General features: G+C 35.0%; 1 protein-coding gene across 6 annotated transcripts in view; it reads right to left on the bottom strand.

The window, feature by feature from the left end:
* Positions 1-20,171, bottom strand: part of PCDH15 (protocadherin related 15) — a gene marked incomplete at both ends in the record, with an annotated part of 722,972 nt that overhangs the window by 20,101 nt on the left and 682,700 nt on the right. For all 6 annotated transcript variants that reach the window (XM_082633167.1, XM_082633165.1, XM_082633166.1 and 3 more), the window contains 2 exons: positions 1,872-2,024; positions 5,100-5,318. In XM_082633167.1, coding sequence (XP_082489293.1) covers positions 1,872-2,024; positions 5,100-5,318 — 372 coding nt within the window. The remainder of the gene's footprint in view (positions 1-1,871; positions 2,025-5,099; positions 5,319-20,171) is intronic.

The following is a 20,171-nucleotide window of genomic DNA, read 5'->3' as shown; positions in this document are numbered from 1 at the left end:
CTCCACATTGATTTATAAAGAAGACAAGTATTGTTTGGAAGGAATATAGAAGTACTAATGATGACTCTTACAGAGTAATTCTTGAATCTACATGGAGTTGTTAATTATTTTGTGAAGGCTTTTATTTTTTTTCAAAATGACCTTTGGTTTTTTAAAGAAAATATTTGATAATAAATCATTTGGAGATAGCTTATTTTCTAGTAATTTATGCTTAGAATCCTTGAAAAAGTTTTTGAATAGATAATTTAAACATTTGTCAGATAATTAAATGTGTAGAACTTGACACTTCAATAAATACATATTAGAATTGCAAAATCCTCTACTATCTACCACAATTTTCCAAATAAAAATAATCCCTAAGTGTTGCTATTTGAAAATTATCACCATCAAATATATGATACCAGGTGATGTCATAGTATACATATATTAATATATATCCCTCACTAATTTCAAATAAAACACATTCCACTTTCCACATAAATCTTTTTTTAGTTCAAACATGTTTTGCTAAATGTGGTTAACACAATCAAAGAGAATCAAATCTTATTGGCTCAATTCCTACATTCACCAATAATTCAAAAAGAGACCATCATTTTCAACTTATAAAAAAATGAAAAAAATAAAGCATGAATTATATTATTATATTATTACTGTAGAAGTAGCATGCTACTATATACCTGTATTATATTACTACTCTAGAAGTAGCATGCCAGGCATTAAGTTCTTTTAAATTCAATTTTAGCATTAAAATATATATTAAAATCAGTTTTAACATTTTAAAAACTATTTTCAATATAACCTTGTATAATAGTATTAATACAGCTATAATATATATATGTTTAAAAACAGTTTTCCCATTAAAAGGTAAATTTTTTAATTTTTGAGGCTCGCTTTATTCCTACTAGTAAATACTACAAATGTAACACAGTAGAATGTGTCTTAGTCCCTCATTCCACCAAATTCCAGTTAATAAAATTTTCCTGGATTTAATTTAATCATATTCAAAATTGTATAATATCCTTGGTTGTTCTGCATTTCATGTTGATACTCTTGAAATTTTTAAAAATATAGACAAGTTAAACATCTCCAAAAGAAATAAGGGTTTGCGAGTAGCATCATTATAGAAACTATAAAGCTATGAAGTCTTTTAGCAATAATTTAAATAATTGACTTTTCAAAATGATGATTTTATATTGCTTAGAGATTCCAAATAGTGCAAGAGAAATATTAAGTTATATACGAGAGTATATACAAGAGTTATAAATATTAAGTTATATATAATAAGACAGCAGTCTCATTAGAGAGGAATATGATGAAAAGAATATTCCTAAGTGGTTAGATATTTAATATTAATTCTTTATTTTATTCAGATTTTAATTATTCTATTTTATAACATCTTAAAGTAGTATCTTAGAAAAGTCTATTATTTTAGACCACAGAATTGTTTTTTTCTTACCAAATAAGAGTTGGCTTTTGATACCAAATCAGGAATTACTATTTTACGATTGTGCTTTATTTTCCTCATTTTTTATGAGAAAATATACCTTCAGAATTAATTTTTAATTTGGGGGAAAATGCCTGATTCTGAAGGTTTAGAAATGAAATATGAAACTCAAGCTATTCATCTGCAAATGTCTCCTCAAATAGAATACTTCTTTCCTGTTACTCAGTTTTTTTTAATGATCTTTTGGTTTTTTGGTTATTACTTTTCAATTTAACTTTTCTTAGGTTCTCATCTTAACAATTTTCTGTTTAAAATAATGTAATAAAGCAGGCCGTAAACGGTACTTCCACATCAAGTTGAAATTAAATACTCACCACACAGCATCCATCAAAACCCACTTCTAAAAGCCCCTGAAAGGTCTACTTACATCGTGCTGTCCCCCAGTTCTTCATAGAGATGCGCCCCCGGAGGCGGTGGGGGCGGCGGGGGCATGGCCACTGGTGCAGGGGCAGGTGCTGCGGGTTTCGCTGCAGGTAGGGCGGATTGGATTCGGGCTGTCTTGGTGCACTCAGCTTGGCGTCTTCGGTAAAGTAAGGATGTTTTGTAAAACTCATTTTAGAAATCATATACTTATCAATAGGCTACCTTTCAATAATAGAGTCCAGTTATCAGAGGAACTCAAACATTTTTACACAAATATTTGAACTTATTAACTGATAAAATTACAAAAGCATCCCCACAGAGTATCTTTTATGTATAACCCCTTCTACTTAGTTCTTTAAAATATTTACTCCTTGAAAAACAGGTAGAGTTCAGTAGGAAAATTTGCAAATTAAGTTAAATGATAATATTAAAGGGAGAAGGCAAAATATTTATAAAAAATGTGATTGATAATTGGTAGTTTAATGGATCTCATAATGTGAGGCATATAGAAACACATAATTTCCCTTTATTATTAGTCTTCCATCTATTTAAAGAAAAGTTATTTAAAAATGATTTAAAACATTTTTGACATTAGTTTACAGGGGCTGTGTAGATGTACACATTTAGGAGGGAGATTTGGTTAACTTTTATTTCCTTCGAATTCCCAGGAATGCCTGTGATTCTTGCATTGGAGGTAAGCTGCTCTTTTTTGACTTTCTTGGATCCTGATTGTTAGCTCTTGCCTCCAAATCAAGATCCCAAAGGGTGGAGGCTATAAGGGCAAAACTGTCTTTTTCACATTCCTTCCACTTGTATCCAATTGTCTAAAACGAGCTCAATTCTATACACACAAAACCACAAAGGAATTTGAACTAAAAAGTAGTTCAAATACAAAATACAAATACAAAATAGACAAATAATACATGGTTCAGGGCAGGCTGACTACTTTATCAGCGTTATCTCTTTTTTTTTCTTTTTATATCACATAAAATCATATGCAAAATATTGGTAATTATACTTACACTTTAAACCTGTTCGGGAAAGCAATGAATAAAAAAAAAAGAGAAAGCTACATGAGAAATACTGCATTCATAATATTTTAACATTTGATTTAATCTAAATTATGAATAACTTACGGGTTAAACTCATAATGACACAGACTTAATGACATAGCAGGGGAACTAAGTATTTCAATTCAAAAAGTGAAAATGGTGACCACTGTCACAGTCCTACAAGATGTTAAAACATTCATTGTAAGAAAACAAAGAAATTAACTAAATGGAATAACAAAAACTGGATTAAAACATGCATATGTGAATTTCAACTCTGAGAGAGAAATGGAATATTAAAGATGATATGATCTTTATAATTAGCTTTTTGGTTTACTACACTTGAACAATATTAAAAGAATGGAGTCAGGCAGCAAGCCCTGATTATACTCTTGGCCTCACTTTGAAGCTGAAGCTAGAACTGGAAGGTGCCACTCCTGGGTAATGAATTTATGACACTTTTTTTCACATTTGCCTCCTAGTTTTCCATGCATAGCAAATTTCAAAGACACATCTTAGTATTAAAGAATAACCATTCCTTCTAATCTATTTATAAGCAGAATATGAAGGTACAAAAGTTAGGTTTTAAAATATTAGAATTTTACTTTGAAACATGTTTACTTCTGTTAATCTATAAAAAAGAGTTACCAAAATTCATTCATAGAGTGTCAGGCTGATTACTGAACTAAAAAGATTAAATAATGCATCTTTACAATGTTTAAATATTAAGCATCTTAATTTTTTGTTAAAATTCAGACCATTTAGCATAACATCCAGGGTGCTTCAGTTTTGATCACTGCATTGTGTGCCAAATATATGAAGTTTTCTCACTGATTTTAATGCTAGCAGGATATAATAAAGCTCCTTTGAGAAATATTTGAATGAAAAAGAAAAACTGTAATACAGACTAAATTTAACATGAAAATTAATATTGGATTGATAGGTCAATCTAAAAATTTGTCCATTATTAAGTTTGTGCATAGGCTTTAGATTTGGCATATCAACTGATTTATTAACACATGTTGAATTCAAATATATCAACCTAAATGTTATATTTGCAACTTCACATTAGTTTTGTGAAGGAAAATATTCCTATAGTATCTTCATGCAGAGGGTACTTTTTAACTTTCAGGTTGGAATTACCTTCTCTTATTTAATTCAATAGAAAATTCTCAGTGGTAGACAACAAAGATAACAGTTTAAGAATATATAAGGATTTTTTCAGTCCTTTCCCTGTAAGTATTTTAAATGGTGAGTAGCTGTTCTACCATTATTTCTTACTGTTTGTTATGTCAAGTAATTTATATGACTTATGATTCCTGTCTGTTATTTACTTTCATTTTGTGGCACCTTCAGGGCTACCTCTCTTCTTAACCTATTCCACAATTTTTTCACCGATCATCATCAATGGGATATACTTAAAGTATAGCCCTGTATCACAAAGGGTCCCCATTCCTAGTGTCAAATAAAGAATAGCTCGCTAGACTATTTTAAATATAGATGTTTAAATTAGGAAAAATTTACTTGACTACTTTGAAGAGCCTAAACAAGAAAAATATAGATACTTTAAATGGATGTATTTGCCTATAGGAACCAGAGAAATGTAAGTCCTCTACAGCCAAAATATACTGTTAGATGTTACAATATAGGCTCTAGCAAGGCTAGCCAGGAAAGAAGAAACCATATGGAAAATTACATATTGTGTGCTATGATTTTTAAATGATTTTTTCAAACACTGTAATCATCTGCATAGAGGTAAATTTAACAATATGGATAAAAACCTAGCATGACAATGTATTTAGGTTATAGACCTTCCTTTGGAACTGGGTTATCTCTATATGACATTCCACTGCCTTTGCCCCAGGATACCTCGTACCTTTTCTGCAAGGCTCTTAACCTGATGAAGAGCATAAACAAAGCTACAGGAGGTAACCTAATATTCCTAGCAGATAAGAATATTTTAGGAGCACAGGAACACTGAGCAATCTGTGACAAATGTTTTGAAAGTTTGTATTGTTTTCCCTTAAAGGAAGGTCATTTGGTACAAGAAAAATACAGCACTCCCAAAATGGCTGCAGCATTAATATTTTACAGCTACAAAGCCATTTTACCAGAGATAGTTTTTTGATAATGCCTTCTTGAGGAACTATCCATGTTCAGCATGTATGAACATGAATACTTACTGTCTGTAGCTGACCAAAACCACCAAGACGGCAGGAATACAGCAGAGGATGATGATGAAGGCCAGAGCCAGCAAGGCCCCTTCTGTGTAGCCTAGACTTTCTCCTCGCTTCTTAATGCTGGTTACTGCCTCTGGAGTCCGGATCTCCAGAATGCGTCCTCCTTCCCCGTAATACGGCTGAAAGTCTTTATTGATATCGAGGAGTTTGCCATCTAAAAATCTTTATTGTTAAACAGTAAAAGCAATGATATTAACAGAGAAAGGCTTTTTTTTAAACAAAATATTTTTTGTGATATCTTTTAATATTTTCTTTAATTATAACATAAGCTGAGTCAGAAGTCTTATTATGAATAAGAAAAGCATATATAAAAAGCAAGAGCAATAAAGAAGAGTAACGCCTCTATATTCACATATCAAAGATACTAACAACAATGACCCTTAATACACTTACAGACTGGGGGAAAATAATTACCAATGTCATTGAAATTTATTTCACTATGTTGAGATTATTTACTTTAAGTTATTCAGGTGGGATAAAATATAATATTCTAAATAATATAGTATAGTTTAAAAATATATTCCTGCATTATATATCCTTCGGTTCTCAAAGTAGTCCTGTAAAACAGAACCTTAATACTGACTTCCTGCAGACCACAAAGCTACACAGTTAGGGAAACAAATCTGAGATACCAACCCAAGCCTTCATAGTGCATATTTGTGTTTCAACACACCACCTTAAATACTGACACTCTCAAATCTCAAACCAAAATACTTTTATGGGCTAGGAGTGAACAAATTAAAAAGTTTTTTTCTTCCTGGAAAGAGAAAATGAAATAAATGATGCAGGTAGTAAATCAGTGTAGTCAGGATGACAGGAATTGGTGGTCAATTTAATCTAGTAGTTCTTGCAAACCCTTTCTCTAAATAATGCAATTCCAGCTATGAGCATTGTGTTGGGGAGGAGAATTAAGGAATAATTGTTACTTATTTCTATTAGACTGAACAATTTTTTTTTACATATTTTACGCTGTAATTAGCAGGCATTTATTTTTTTCAAAATTCCCCAGGAACACTTAAATGACCCTTTACAAATCCTATAATATTGAAGCAACAATTATGTTCTTAAAACCACAAAGCCACAATATGTCTTAGGTATTTTTTAAAAAATTTTAAGACTTTTATCTACAAAGGTGAAATGTCTTGCTATAGAAAATTGAAAAACACAAAATAGTTCAAAAGGTAAAATTACTCAAATGCCCACAATGCAAAGATTATTACTACTAATATTTTGGTGTACTCAAGTCTAATCTCTTTATTTTTGCTATTAATAAACATTTTTATATACTTGTAACTACACAGCATACACAAAGTGAAAATATTTTAGAAATACATGTCTTAATATAAAATACCATAGTTATGCTGAAGATGTGGAAAATACAAAGAAATGTGAAAGAAAAGATTTAAATGGCCCAAAATTTCACCATCAAATGGTAACCAAAGAATGCTATACTTGTGCATTTTACAGGCTATTTCATCCCTTTGAATACTCTTTATTCTAATTTTCCAAGTGATCATGCTGACTTTAAATCTAGTTAAACACACTGTTCATAGCTTCCATAGAGGAAAAAAATAAAGAGATGCTTGATATCAGATATGAATTCCACTGGATAGTTTATTAATCTTCCAATTTAGGAAACCTAATGGCTCAAGTAACTCAATTTTAGTTTTAAAGCTACACAGTTTTTCATTCAAGTTTTCATGCTATAACTTAAGGCAGTTAGGATGCTTTTCTTTTTTTTTTTTACAAATATGCTTTTGTAGATGAAAATATACTTTTTATATCAATTTTTTCTAGGCCATTTTCAGATACATTAAGAAGTAAAAGTTTTACCCATTGTTCTAAGTACTAGATTGGAATAGAATTGTAAAACACTTTGTTTGAATTGTTTATCAGATAAAGTAAGAAATTCCAAATGAAGTACAGATAAGAGTTATGTTGCAAGAACTGTATCATTAGAAACTGGGAAGGATCAGAAGGAGAGGAAGATCATTAATTGCAGGGAAAAATTATTCCTATCATGTGGATCCACAGATCACAATTCTATTGGATTCCTACTGGATTCTATTTGATATCCAAACCACCTAAAGGAAGATTTATTAGTCTTCTTACACTACAATAACACCATTATTTAGATCTTCATTTTGTTTTATTTCTCAATTTTGGTAATCGTAAGTAATTGTTTACTAGAAGAGTTGATAGCTTTTGAATCCATAACTGATCTAGAATATCTTTCTTTTTTGCTGTATATATGTGAAACAACTTGCCTAGGCCAAGATTCTTGAGATATAACATTTTCCTTAAAATACTGTGGATTTGATCCCATTGATTTTTGGCATTTCATCATGCAGATGGGATGTATAAGGCTTATCTAATTTTTGTTCCTTTACGATTAAGTCATTTTTTTGTTTGTTTCAATAGTTTTAAAACATACTCAGGTACTTTTTGAGGACATATGACAACATTTTCATTGATTTCACCTGTAATGTAATGAAATATTTTAATTACACTTTTACCTCAGAGATACATGCAATTATCAGGTTGTATCTTGATTGTCCTCTAAATATATTCTGACTTCTTTTATGATTTTTTTTCTTTTCTGTAATATGCTGTGAGCTTCTTATGTTTATACTTCATTTTGCCAATTTATTTTTCAGATGCTTTTTCATTCTAGGCAAGGTTGAATCCAGATAGTCAATGGAATTTAGGAGAATTTCTCCGTAAGATTGAAAAATTAGCCCCAAGAAACTTCAGGCTTTTGTTTTATACTTTTTCTGATTTCAGGACTAAGAGCTCTACTGTCTCCTAACATCCATGTAAATCCTTGAAGATGAAATCTAATTGACCTTCTCGTGAATGTGCACTAACCCACACGTACTCAATGTGAGCAGAGGAAAGGCATACTCCAAATGGCCTGAGGGGAAAGCACTACATCAAAGCCCACCACCAGGGACTTCCCTAGTGGTCCAGTGGTTAAGATGCTGCATTTCCACTGCAGGGGGCATGGGTTCGATCCCTGGTGGGGGAACGAAGATACTACATGCCACATGGCTAAAAGCAAAACAAAACAAAACAAAAAGCCCACCACCATGTTGGAGAAGGTCAATTCTCACTATTCTTTTGTGGAGCATTTCTTACCAGAAGCAGGTAAGGATTCAGGGCATGCAAAACACATACACTATTTGTCTTGTATGGTCTTGTTTTCTACACAAAATATTAAACTGTTTTCCAGTGGTTTCTGTAAGAGAATTATTTCCAGAGATATAGTCTACCTCTGAGTCATCAGGGTGTTATTTCTTTTATTTTGTTTTTCAGTATTTATTACTGATCCCATTTTTCACCTTGCTTACTTATTTAGAAAGGAGATAAAGCTGTCAGATTCAATATCAATAAAGAAATGTGATTTTCTCTTTATTCTTATCCATAGTCTACTTAGCTGCTGGTTAAAATGCTTTTCAAGTCTAAGGGTGAGGTGAACAGACCCCTTCCTAGTATTTAGCCAACATTAATTAATTACTGCTCTGTTTTCCTGACATGAGGTAAATTCCTAAGCCAATTCCATGTCTTCTGATTCACCCAACTGATGGAGCACATGCAAACAGGTATCCCTGGCTCCATTCACTTGAACACAACTTTCAAAGTACAATGTATAACTACAGACCACTCTGCATTTTACCGAGGATTTCAGTGTTTCAATGTACATATGGATGTAGAAATAAAGGGGAGGGTGAGCAGGAGAATGTATTCTGTACTTCACAAAAGCACACACCTAAACAGTGGAGGGGCAACTGCCTATTTCCTTTTTCAGCAAATAATGTGGGTCTCTGAAATAAGTTCACAGAATGGGCAATGGTCCACTTGGATAAGGTCGTTCCTCTTAATAAAACAAATCAAGGGTGGACCACTATTTCCTCTATACAGTTCCACAATTATTTTAACTAAATTCTAACATTTAGTTTTCCAATTATTTGAATTTTCAGTATTTTGAATTTTTTTTCTGGACTTAGGAAGTTGAAAGAAGTTTTATCAGAGATTGGTAGTTAGATTCATTTTAAAGTATTTTTTTTTAGCATTGCACTTTTAAATGCAGTTTGTAGAATATACCAGCTTTCTCTACCTTCTTCTTTATCTCTCATTTACTATCTGGACAGACTAATTTTAAGCAGACTGGACTATTAAGTGTATAAGCTAAAATTGTATTTGCTCATTTAATTAAGTTTTGCTTTAAAATAGTATGGTCTGTTTCTGCTCAGAAGGCAGAAAGCCTTAAGAGAATGTGGCACCCACCCTAATGATGGGAAAGTCATATAACATTAAAATCATAAAATTTTTTGCAAGCATAAAACCAAATTCCAAAGAGTGACAGCTTCCTCCAACAGTGGGATGAGACCATGTATTATTTCACCTTTCTCAGAACAAGCTAAAAGTAGGTACCATAAATCCAAATAAAACAAACCAGCTAAATTTTTAATAAATGCCTAAAAGCTAAGTGTGTATAAGCATGTAAGGTTAGATAGAATAAGTGACCCACAAACATAAGTGGGGGTTTGCACTCACTCGCAAACTCTTTTCCATGGCCCACCATAAGATAGACTGGGTACGGGGCAGGAGACCAGAGAAATCCTCTTCATAGTGCAGGGATATAGGAAGTAATCAGCTAAGGCTGGGGTGCTCTGCAATTTTCTGGACCTGTATCTCACATAAAGCAAGAGCCATATAGAGAGAGAGGGAGGAAGTACTCCCATCCCTAAGGCTCAAGTAAAGGTCCACTGCTTCTGGAGAAGAGCTATGAGCAAAATCCACCCCATCTGGGGGAGGAAAAGGAGCTCTCTTGGGCCTAAGACCCTGCAAAGTAGAGGTCTACTACTGGTTGGGGAGGGGCAGGGAACTCTCTTACACCCAAGAACCTCCACAAATATGAAGTAGAGTATGGATGCCATGGGAAGGCGTGGAAGAAAAGCTGAGAAAGCCCCACCCCAAATCCTAGGCACACCGGCTAGACAAGGAAAACAGAATCCCCCAACCTCTCATTGTCCCATTCCCACCTTTAGAGTAGAACCAAGCAACAAGCAAGAGCCATTTACTACATTGGGAGAGTTAAGAGAATGGAGGGAAATCTTTCTGTGTCACAGGCATTCAGGGACTGCTGAAAGATAAAGAAAGCAATAGACCAGACACAGAGGTAACCCAGATACTGGAACCGTCACATAGGGACTTTGATACAACTCTGATTAATATTTTTTACAGGATCTAATAGTAAGGCAAAAAACATGCCTGAAATGATGGAGAAACTCAGTAAAGTGGTAGAAACTGTAAGAACCAAATGGAAATGCAAGAATATTTTTAAAAAGATATGAAGATTAAGAATTCCTTCAATGAGCTTATCAATAGGCTAACAGATGAATCAGTGAACTTGAAAACAGGGCAGCAGAAATTATTCAAACTAAAACACAAAGAGGGAGGGACCTTCAACATGGCAGAGGAGTAAGACGTGAAGATCACCTTCCTCCCCACAAATACATCAAAAATACATCTACATGTGGAACAACTCCTACAGAACACCTACTGAACGCTGGCAGAAGACCTCAGACCTCCCAAAAGGCAAGAAACTCCCCACGTACCTGGGTAGGACAAAAGAAAAAAGAAAAAACAGAGACAAAAGAATAGGTATGGGACCTGCACCTCTGGAAGGGAGCTGTGAAGGAGGAAAAGTTTCCACAAACTAGGAAGGCCCTTTACTGGTGGAGAATGGGGGATGGCAGGGGGGTGAAGCTATGGAGCCACAGAGGAGAGCGCAGCAACAACGGTGCAGAGGGCAAAGCAGAGAGATTCCTGCACAGAGGATCAGTGCTGACCAGCACTCACCAGCCTGAGAGGCTTGTCTGCTCACCCGCCCAGGGTGGGTGGGGGCTGGGAGCTGAGGCTCGGCTTCAGAGTTCAGACCCCAGGGAGAGGACTGGGTTTGGCTGCGTGAACACAGCCTGAAGAGAGCTAGTGCACCACAGCTAGCTGGGAGGGAGTCTGGGGAAAAGTCTGAAACTCCCTAAGAGGCAAGGAACCATTGTTTCATTGTGCGCGAGGAGGGGGGATTCAGAGCACTGCCTAAATGAGCTCCAGAGATGAGGGCAAGCTGCGGCTATCAGTGCGGACCACAGAGACGGGCATGAGATGCTAAGGCTGCTGCTGCAGCCACCATGAAGCCTGTGTGCAAGCACAGGTCCACACCTCCTGTCCTGGGAGCCTGTGTAGCACACCACTGCCAGGGTCCTGTGATCCAGGGACATCTTCCCTGGGAGAAGACACAGAGCACCTCAGGCTGTTGCAATGTCACGCTGGCATCTGCCACCACAGGCTCGCCCCACATTTCGTACCCCTCCCTCCCCCCGGCCAGAGTGAGCCAGAGCCCCCAAATCTGCTGCTGCTTTAACCCCGTCCTGTCTGGGTGGGGAACAGATGCCCTCAGGCGACCTACACACAGAGGTGGAGCCAAATCCAAAGCTGAACCCCAGGAGCTGTGCTAACAAAGAAGAGAAAAGGAAATCTCTCCAAGCAGCCTCAGGAGCAGCAGATTAAATCTCCACAGTCAACTTGATGTACCTGCATCTGTGGATTACCTGAATAGACAATGAATCATCCCAAAATTGAGGCAGTGGACATTGGGAGCAACTGTAGACTTGGGGTTTCCTTTCTGCATCTAATTTGTTTCTGTTTTTATGTATTTCTTAGGTACTTAGAGCTTATTATAATTGGTAGATTTGTTTATTGATTTGGTTGCTCTCTTCCTCCTTTTTTAATATAAATATATTTTATTTTCCTTTTTATCTTTTTGTGAGTGTGTATGTGTATGCTTCCTTGTGTGATTAGGTCTGTATAACTTTGCTTTTACCATCTGTCCAAGGGTTCTGTCTGTCCTCTTTTTTTTTTTTTTTAACTAATCATTGGTGAATTTGTTTTTTAGTTTGGCTGCTCTCTTCTTTCCTTCATTTTTTAAATTATTTTTTTATTTCTTAATATTTTTTATTTTAATAGCTATTTTATTTTATTTATTTTATTTTATTTCCTTCTTTCTTTTTTTTCCTCCCTTTTCATCTAAGTCATGTGGCTGACAGGGTCATGGTGCTCTGGCCAGGGGTCAGGCCTGAGCCTCTGAGGTAGGAGAGGCGGGTTCAGGACACTTGTCCACCAGAGACCTCCCAGCACCATGTAATATCAAATGGCAAAAGCTCTCCCAGAGATCTCCATCTCAACACTAAGACACAGCTCCACTCAATGACCAGCAAGCTACAGTGCTGCACACCCTATGCCAAACAACTAGCAAGACAGTAACAAAACCCCACCCATTAGCAGGGAGGCTCCCTAGAATCATAATAAGCTCATAGACACCCCAGAACACACCACCAGATGCAGTCCTGCCCACCAGAGAGACAAGATCCAGACTCATCCACCAGAACACAGGCACCAGTCCCCTCCACCAGGAAGCCTACACAACACACTGAACCAAACTTACCCACTGGGAGCAAACACCTAAAACAATGGGAACTACGAACCAGCAGCTTGCGAAAAGGAGACCCCAAACACAGGAGGTTAAGCAAAATGAGAAGACAGAGAAACATGCAGCAGATGAAGGAGCAAGGTAAAAGCCCACCATAACAAACAAATGAAGAGGAAATAGGCAGTCTACCTGAAAAAGAATTCAGAGTAATGATAGTAAAGATGATCCAAAATGTTGGAAATAGAATGGACAAAATAAAAGAAATGTTTAACAAGGAACTAGAAGAACTAAAGAGCAAACAAACAATGATAAACAATGCAATAAATGAAATTAAAAATTCTCCAGAAGCAGTCAATACCAGAATAACTAAGGAAGAAGAACAGATAAGTGACCCAGAAGATAAATAGTGGAAATAACTACCACAGAGCAGAATAAAGAAAAAAGAATGAAAAGAATTGAACACAGTAACAAAGACCTCTGGAACAACAGTAAATGCATCAACATTCGATTAATAGGGGTCCCAAAGAAGAAGAGAAAAAAAAAAGGGACTGAGAAAATATTTGAAGAGATTATAGTTGAAAACTTCCCTAATATGGAAAGGAAATAGTCAAGCACAGGAAGTGCATAGAGTCCCATACAGGATAAATCCAAGGAGAAATATGCCAAGACACATATTAATCAAACTATCAAAAATTAAATACAAAGAAAACATATTAAAAGCAGCAAGGGAAAAACAACAAATAACACACAAGGGAATCCCCATAAGGTTAACAGCTGATCTTTCAGTAGAAACTCTGCGAGCCAGAAGGGACCGGCAGGACATATTTAAAGTGATGAAAGGGAAAAACCTACAACCAAGATTACTATACTCAGCAAGGATCTCATTCAGATTCAATGGAGAAATTAAAACTTTTACACACAAGCAAAGGTAAGAGAATTCAACACCACCAAACCAGATTTACAACAAATGTGAAAGGAACTTCTCTAGGCAGGAAACACAGAAGAAGGAAAAGACCTACAATAACAAACCCAAAACAATTCAGAAAATGGTAATAGGAACATACATATCAATAACTACCTTAAATGTAAACGGATTAAATGCTCCAAGCAAAAGACATAGACTGGCTGAATGGATACAAAAACAAGACCCATATATATGCTGTCTACAAGAGATCCACTTCATACCTAGGGACACATACAGACTGGAAGTGTGGGGATGGAAAAAGATATTCCATGCAAATGGAGATCAAAAGAAAGCTGGAGTAGCAATTCTCATATCAGACAAAATAGACTTTAAAATAAAGACTATTAGAAGCGACAAAGAAGGACACTACATAATGATCAAGGGATCAATCCAAGAAGAAGATATAACAATTGTAAATATTTATACACCCAACATAGGAGCACCTTAATACATAAGGCAAATGCTAACAGCCATAAAAGAGGAAATCAACAGTAACACAATAATAGCAGGGGACTTTAACACCCCACTTTCACCAATGGACAGATCATCCAAAATGAAAATAAATAAGGAAACACAAGCTTTAAATGATACATTAAACAAGATGGACTTAATTGATATTTATAGGACATTCCATCAAAAAACAACAGAATATACTTTCAACTGATCATGGAACATTCTATAGGATAGACCATATCTTGGGTCATAAATCAAGCATTGGTTAATTTAAGAAAATTGAAATCATATCAAGTATATTTTCTGACCACAACACTATGAGACTAGATATCAATAACAGGTAAAAATCTGTAAAAAATACAAACACATGGAGGCTAAATAATAACACTACTAAATGACCAAGAGATCACTGAAGAAATCAAAGAGGAAATCAAAAAATACCTAGAAACAAATGAAAATGAAAACATGATGACCCAAAACCTATGGGATACAGCAAAAGCAGTTCAAAGAGGGAAGCTTATAGCAATACAATCCTACCTCAAGAAACAAGAAAAATCTCAAATAAACAACCTAAACTTACACCTAGATCAATTAGAGAAACAAGAACAAAAAACCCCCAAAGTTAGCAGAAGGAAAGAAATCATAAAGATTAGATCAGAAATAAATGAAAAGAAATGAAGGAAACGATAGAAAAGATCAATAAAACTAAAAGCTGGTTCTTTGAGAAGATAAACAAAATTGATAAAGCATTAGCCAGACTCATCAAGAAAAAAAGGGAAAAGACTCAAATTAATAGAATTAGCAATGAAAAGGGAGAAGTAACAACTGACACTGCAGAAATACAAAGGATCATGAGAGATTATTACAAGCAACTATATGCTAATAAAATGGACAACCTGGAAGAAATGGACAAATTCTTAGAAAGGCACAACCTTCTGAGACTGAACCAGGAAGAAATAGAAAATATAAACTGAACAATCATAGGCAATGAGATTGAAACTGTGGTAAAAAATCTTCCAACAAACAAAAGCCCAGGATCAGATGGCCTCACAGGCGAAGTCTATCAAACATTTAGAGAAGAGCGAACACCTAACCCTCTCAAACTCTTCAAAATAGAACAGAGGGAAGAACATCCCCAAACTCATTCTATGAGGTCACCATCACCTTGATACCAAAACCAAAGATGTCACAAAAAAAGAAAACTACAGGCCAATATCACTGATGAGCATAGATGCAAAAATCCTCAACAAAATGCTAGCAAAGAGAATCCAACAGCACATTAAAAGGATCATACACCATGATCAAGTGGGTTTTATTCCAGGAATGGAAGGATTCTTCAATATACACAAATCAATGTTATACACCATATTAACAAACTGAAGGATAAAAATCATATGATCATCTCAATAGATGCAGAAAAGCTTTCAACAAAATTCAACACCCATTTAAGATAAAAACCTTCCAGAAAATAGGCATAGAGGGAAGCTACCTCAACATAATAAATGGCATATATGACAAACCCACAGCCAACATCATTCTCAATGGTGAAAAACTGAAACCATTTCCACTAAGATCAGGAACAAGACAAGGTTGCCCACTCTCACCACTATTTTTCAACATAATTTGGGAAGTTTTACAAACAGTAATCAGAGAAGAAAAATAAATAAAAGGAATCCAGATTAGAAAAGAAGTAAAACTGTCACTCTGCAGATGACATGATACTATACATAAAGAATCCTAAAGACTCTAACAGAAAACTACTAGACCTAACCAATGAATTTGGTAAACTAGCAGCATGCAAAATTAATGCACAGAAATCTTTTGCATTCCTATACACTAATGATGAAAACTCTGAAAGAGAAATTAAGGAAACACTCCCATATACCATTGCAACAAAAAGAATAAAATACCTAGGAATAAACCTATGTAAGGAGACAAAAGAATTGTATGCAGAAAACTATAAGACACTGATGAAAGAAGTTAAATACAATACAAACAGATGGAGAGATATACCATGTTCTTGGATTGGAAGTATCATCACTGTGAAAATGACTATACTCCCCAAACCAATCTACAGATTCAATGCAATCCCTATCAAACTACCAATGCCAATGACATTTTTTTTTTTTTTGGTACGTGGGCCTCTCACTTTTGTGGCCTCTCCCGTCGCGGAGCACAGGCTCCAGATGCGCAGGCTCAGTGGCCATGGCTCATGGGCTTAGCCACTCCACGGCATGTGGGATCTTCCCAGACCAGGGCACGAACCCGTGTCCCCTTCATCGCCAGGTAGACTCTCAACCACTGTGCCACCAGGGAAGCCCCCAGTGACATTTTTTATAGAACTAGGACAACAAATTTCACAATTTGTATGAAAACACAAAAGACTCCGAATAGTCAAAGCAATCCTGAGAAAGAAAAATGGAGCTGGAGGAATCAGGCTCCCTGACTTCAGACTATACTACAAAGCTACAGTAATCAAGACAGTATGGTACTGGCACAAAATCAGAAATATAGATCAATGGAACAGGATAGAAAGCTGAGAGATAAACCCATGCACGTATGGTCACCTTATCTTTGATAAAGGAGGCAAGAATATACAATGGAGAAAAGACAGCCTCTTCAATAAGTGGTGCTGGGAAAACTGGACCACTACATGTAAAAGAATGAAATTGGAACATTCCCTAACACCATACAGAAAAATAAACTCAAAATGGATTAAAGACCTAAATGTAAGGCCAGACACCATAAAACTCTTAGAGGAAAACATAGGCAGAAAACTCTATGACATAAATCACAGCAAGATCCTTTTTGACCCACCTTAGAGAAATGGAAATAAAAACAAAAATAAACAAATGGGACCTAATGAAACTTAAAAGCTTTTGCACAGCAAAGGAAACCATAAACAAGACAAAAAGACAACCCTCAGAATGAGAGAAAATATTTGCAAACAAAGTAACAAAGGATTAATCTCCAAAATATACAAGCAGCTCATGCAGCTCAATATCAAAAAAACAAACAACCCAGTACAAAAATGGGCAGAAGACCTAAATAGACATTTCTCCAATAGAGATATACAGATTGCCAACAAACATGTGAAAGGATGGTTAACATCACTAATCATTAGAGAAATGCAAATCAAAACTACAATGAGGTATCACCTCACAACGGTCAGAATGTCCATCATCAAAAAATCTACAAACATAAACGCTGGAGAATGTTTGGAGAAAAGAGAAGCCTCTTGCACTGTTGGTGGGAATGTAAATTGATACAGCCACTATGGAGAACAGTATGGAGGTTCCTTAAAAAACTAAAAATAGAACTATAGAACCATACGAACCAGTAGTCCCACTACTGGGCATATAGCCTGAGAAAACCATAATTTAAAAAGAGTCATGTACCACAATGTTCATTGCAGCTGTATTTATAATAGCCAGGACATGGAAGTAACCTACGTGTCAATCAACAGATGAATGGATAAAGAAGATGTGGCACATGTATACACACATGTGAATATATGTATCCCATATATACAATGGAATATTACTCAGCCATAAATGGAAATGAAATTGAGTTATCTGTAGTGAGGTGGAAGGACCCTGAGACTGTCATACAGAGTGAAGTAAGTCAGAAAGAGAAAAACAAATACCATATTATAATACATATATATATGGAGTCTAAAAAAAGAAAATCATTTTGAAGAACCTAGGGACAGGACAGGAATAAAGATGCAGACATAGAGAATGGACTTGAGTACACGGGGATTGAGAAGTGTAAGCTGGGACAAAGTGAGAGAGTGGCATGGAGATATATACACTACCAAATGTTAGATAGATAGGTAGTGGAAAGCAGCCTCATAGCACAGGGGGATCAGCTCAGTGCTTTGTGTCCACCTAGAGGGGTGGGATAGGGTGGGTGGGAGGGAGGTGCAAGAGGGAGGGGATATGTATATATATAGCTGATTCACTTTGTGATACAGCAGAAACTAGCACAACATTGTAAAGCAATTATACTTCATATATAAAGATGTTAAAAAATAAATTAATTAAAACAAAAATAAAAAAACAAAATAGTACTTTTAGCTGAAAGAAAACCACAAAGTGATAAGAATGTTGGGGGAAGGGAGAGGAATAAGAACAAAGCATCCAAAAGCTATGAGAAAAAAAAGTTTTAATTGGAGTCCCAGAAAAGGATAAAGAAAAAATAGGGTATAAGAAATATTTGAATATATATTGTCTAAGAATATTCCAGAAATGAAAACAGCAACAACAAAACCCCCACAAATATGCAGATTAAAGATGCTCAAAGAACCACAAGAAGAAAAAAAGGAAAATAAAAGCAATATACATTTATTGTAAAATATCTAAGCAATTCACATATCCCAAAATAAGAAAAATCAACATACTCATAACCTTGTGAAACAAAATATGTAATTAATGAGTTGTAAAGCCATTCCAGTCTTCTCTATGCAGTTATAAGGTTTTTAAATTTTTTTGATATAGTTAAATCAATTTTTAAATATCTAAGTGAACTCCTTGGAGGAAGTATCTTTTCTGTTTCTAAATCTTTGCCCTAAAAATTCTAACAGCCTAGAAGCTTAGATTTTAGCATTAGGAGAAATTGAGAGGATAATCCTATTTCCACTGGTCTGGGCATTAGGCAACAATCAGTGTTCTAGTATATTTGTTCAGTGTTAAAACTAAATATACAAAAATTTTATAACTTCAGAATAGGTAATAATATCTGATAATAACATCTATGCATATCAACCTTGCATTTTGAAATATATCTATATAATTTCATTACAAAATATTTCAAAGAACAATTCCAGGGTTTAAATTAGACCAGTGGTTCTCAGCTAACAGTTCAAGGTGAAGACCGCTACGGCAAAATTTTTAATACTTCATGGTTATTCCATCCTCTCCTCAATATAATTTTTTAAAATTTATAGTTATTCTATATATTTTTCTTTTCTTCTTGGCTATAATAGTTACTCAGTTGAATTTAGAACTCTACTTTTCACAATATAATCTAGGTTTTGGAAAACTTGATAGAATGAAGAATGTTTATCTTGTACTTCACAGTGTCAGCTGAAACCAAATTGGCTTCAGTTTCCAAATCTTTCATCTCTGAAATATTTACAAGTACAATTCAAATTATAATCATCATTATTTTACTCTTTAGAGCCAGGCTGTCAGCCTAAAGAAAATAGATATTTTTAAATTTAGGAAAGCACCTTAAATTTGAACAATCTATCATCATATTTAAAAATAAAACCAGTGTATATAAAAAAGAATGCAGGGCTCCCTTGGTGGCGCAGTGGTTAAGAATCCGCCTGCCAATGCAGGGGACACGGGTTCGAGCCCTGGTCCGGGAATATCCCACATACCACAGAGTAACTAAGCCATGTGCCACAACTACTGAACCTGCACTCTAAAGCCCGTGAGCCACAACTACTGGGCCTGCATGCCACAACTACTGAAGCCTATGTGCCTAGAGCCCGTGCTCCGCAACAAGAGAAGCCACTGCAATGAGAAGCTCATCGACACAATTAGAGAAAGCCCACGTGCAGCAACGAAGACCCAACACAGCCAAAAATAAATAAATAAAAAAAGAATGCAGATAGATTTAAATAAATGTTAATAATGACAATTCATAGAAAGAATATAAAAATTACTTCTAAAGTATATTTCTAAATACTTTTTTAAATTAATAAAGTAAGCAATTATTGTCTTAGTAGACCTAAATGCACCTTCATTTGGATGGTGAGTCTAAAACCTGAGAAGAAGCCACTGTTTCAGTCATCTGTATTTCTTCGTAGTGATTAGTATACTCTCTTGCATATGGCCCAAATATCTATTATATATAAATTGATTTTACATACTTAATTATTAATACTTAATAACTATGGCTTTTTAAGAAATTAAGTTGATACTGAATCACTATTTCATTGCTGCTAAAATAGTAGTGAAATTTTGTTGAACAGGTATAAAGTAAAACTAAATTCAGAATTTATGGGTTTTAATAAATAAATGGGTAAATAGATGTTTACTAAATAAAAACATGCACTCATATATGGATATATGCATGTAAATTTGTATATGCATAT

Source organism: Mesoplodon mirus (genome assembly GCF_964341445.2).
Source record: "Mesoplodon mirus genome assembly, chromosome: 2".
Lineage (NCBI taxonomy): Eukaryota > Metazoa > Chordata > Mammalia > Artiodactyla > Ziphiidae > Mesoplodon > Mesoplodon mirus.
Note: the sequence above shows the minus strand (reverse complement) of the source record. Positions and strands in the feature narration are given on the sequence as shown.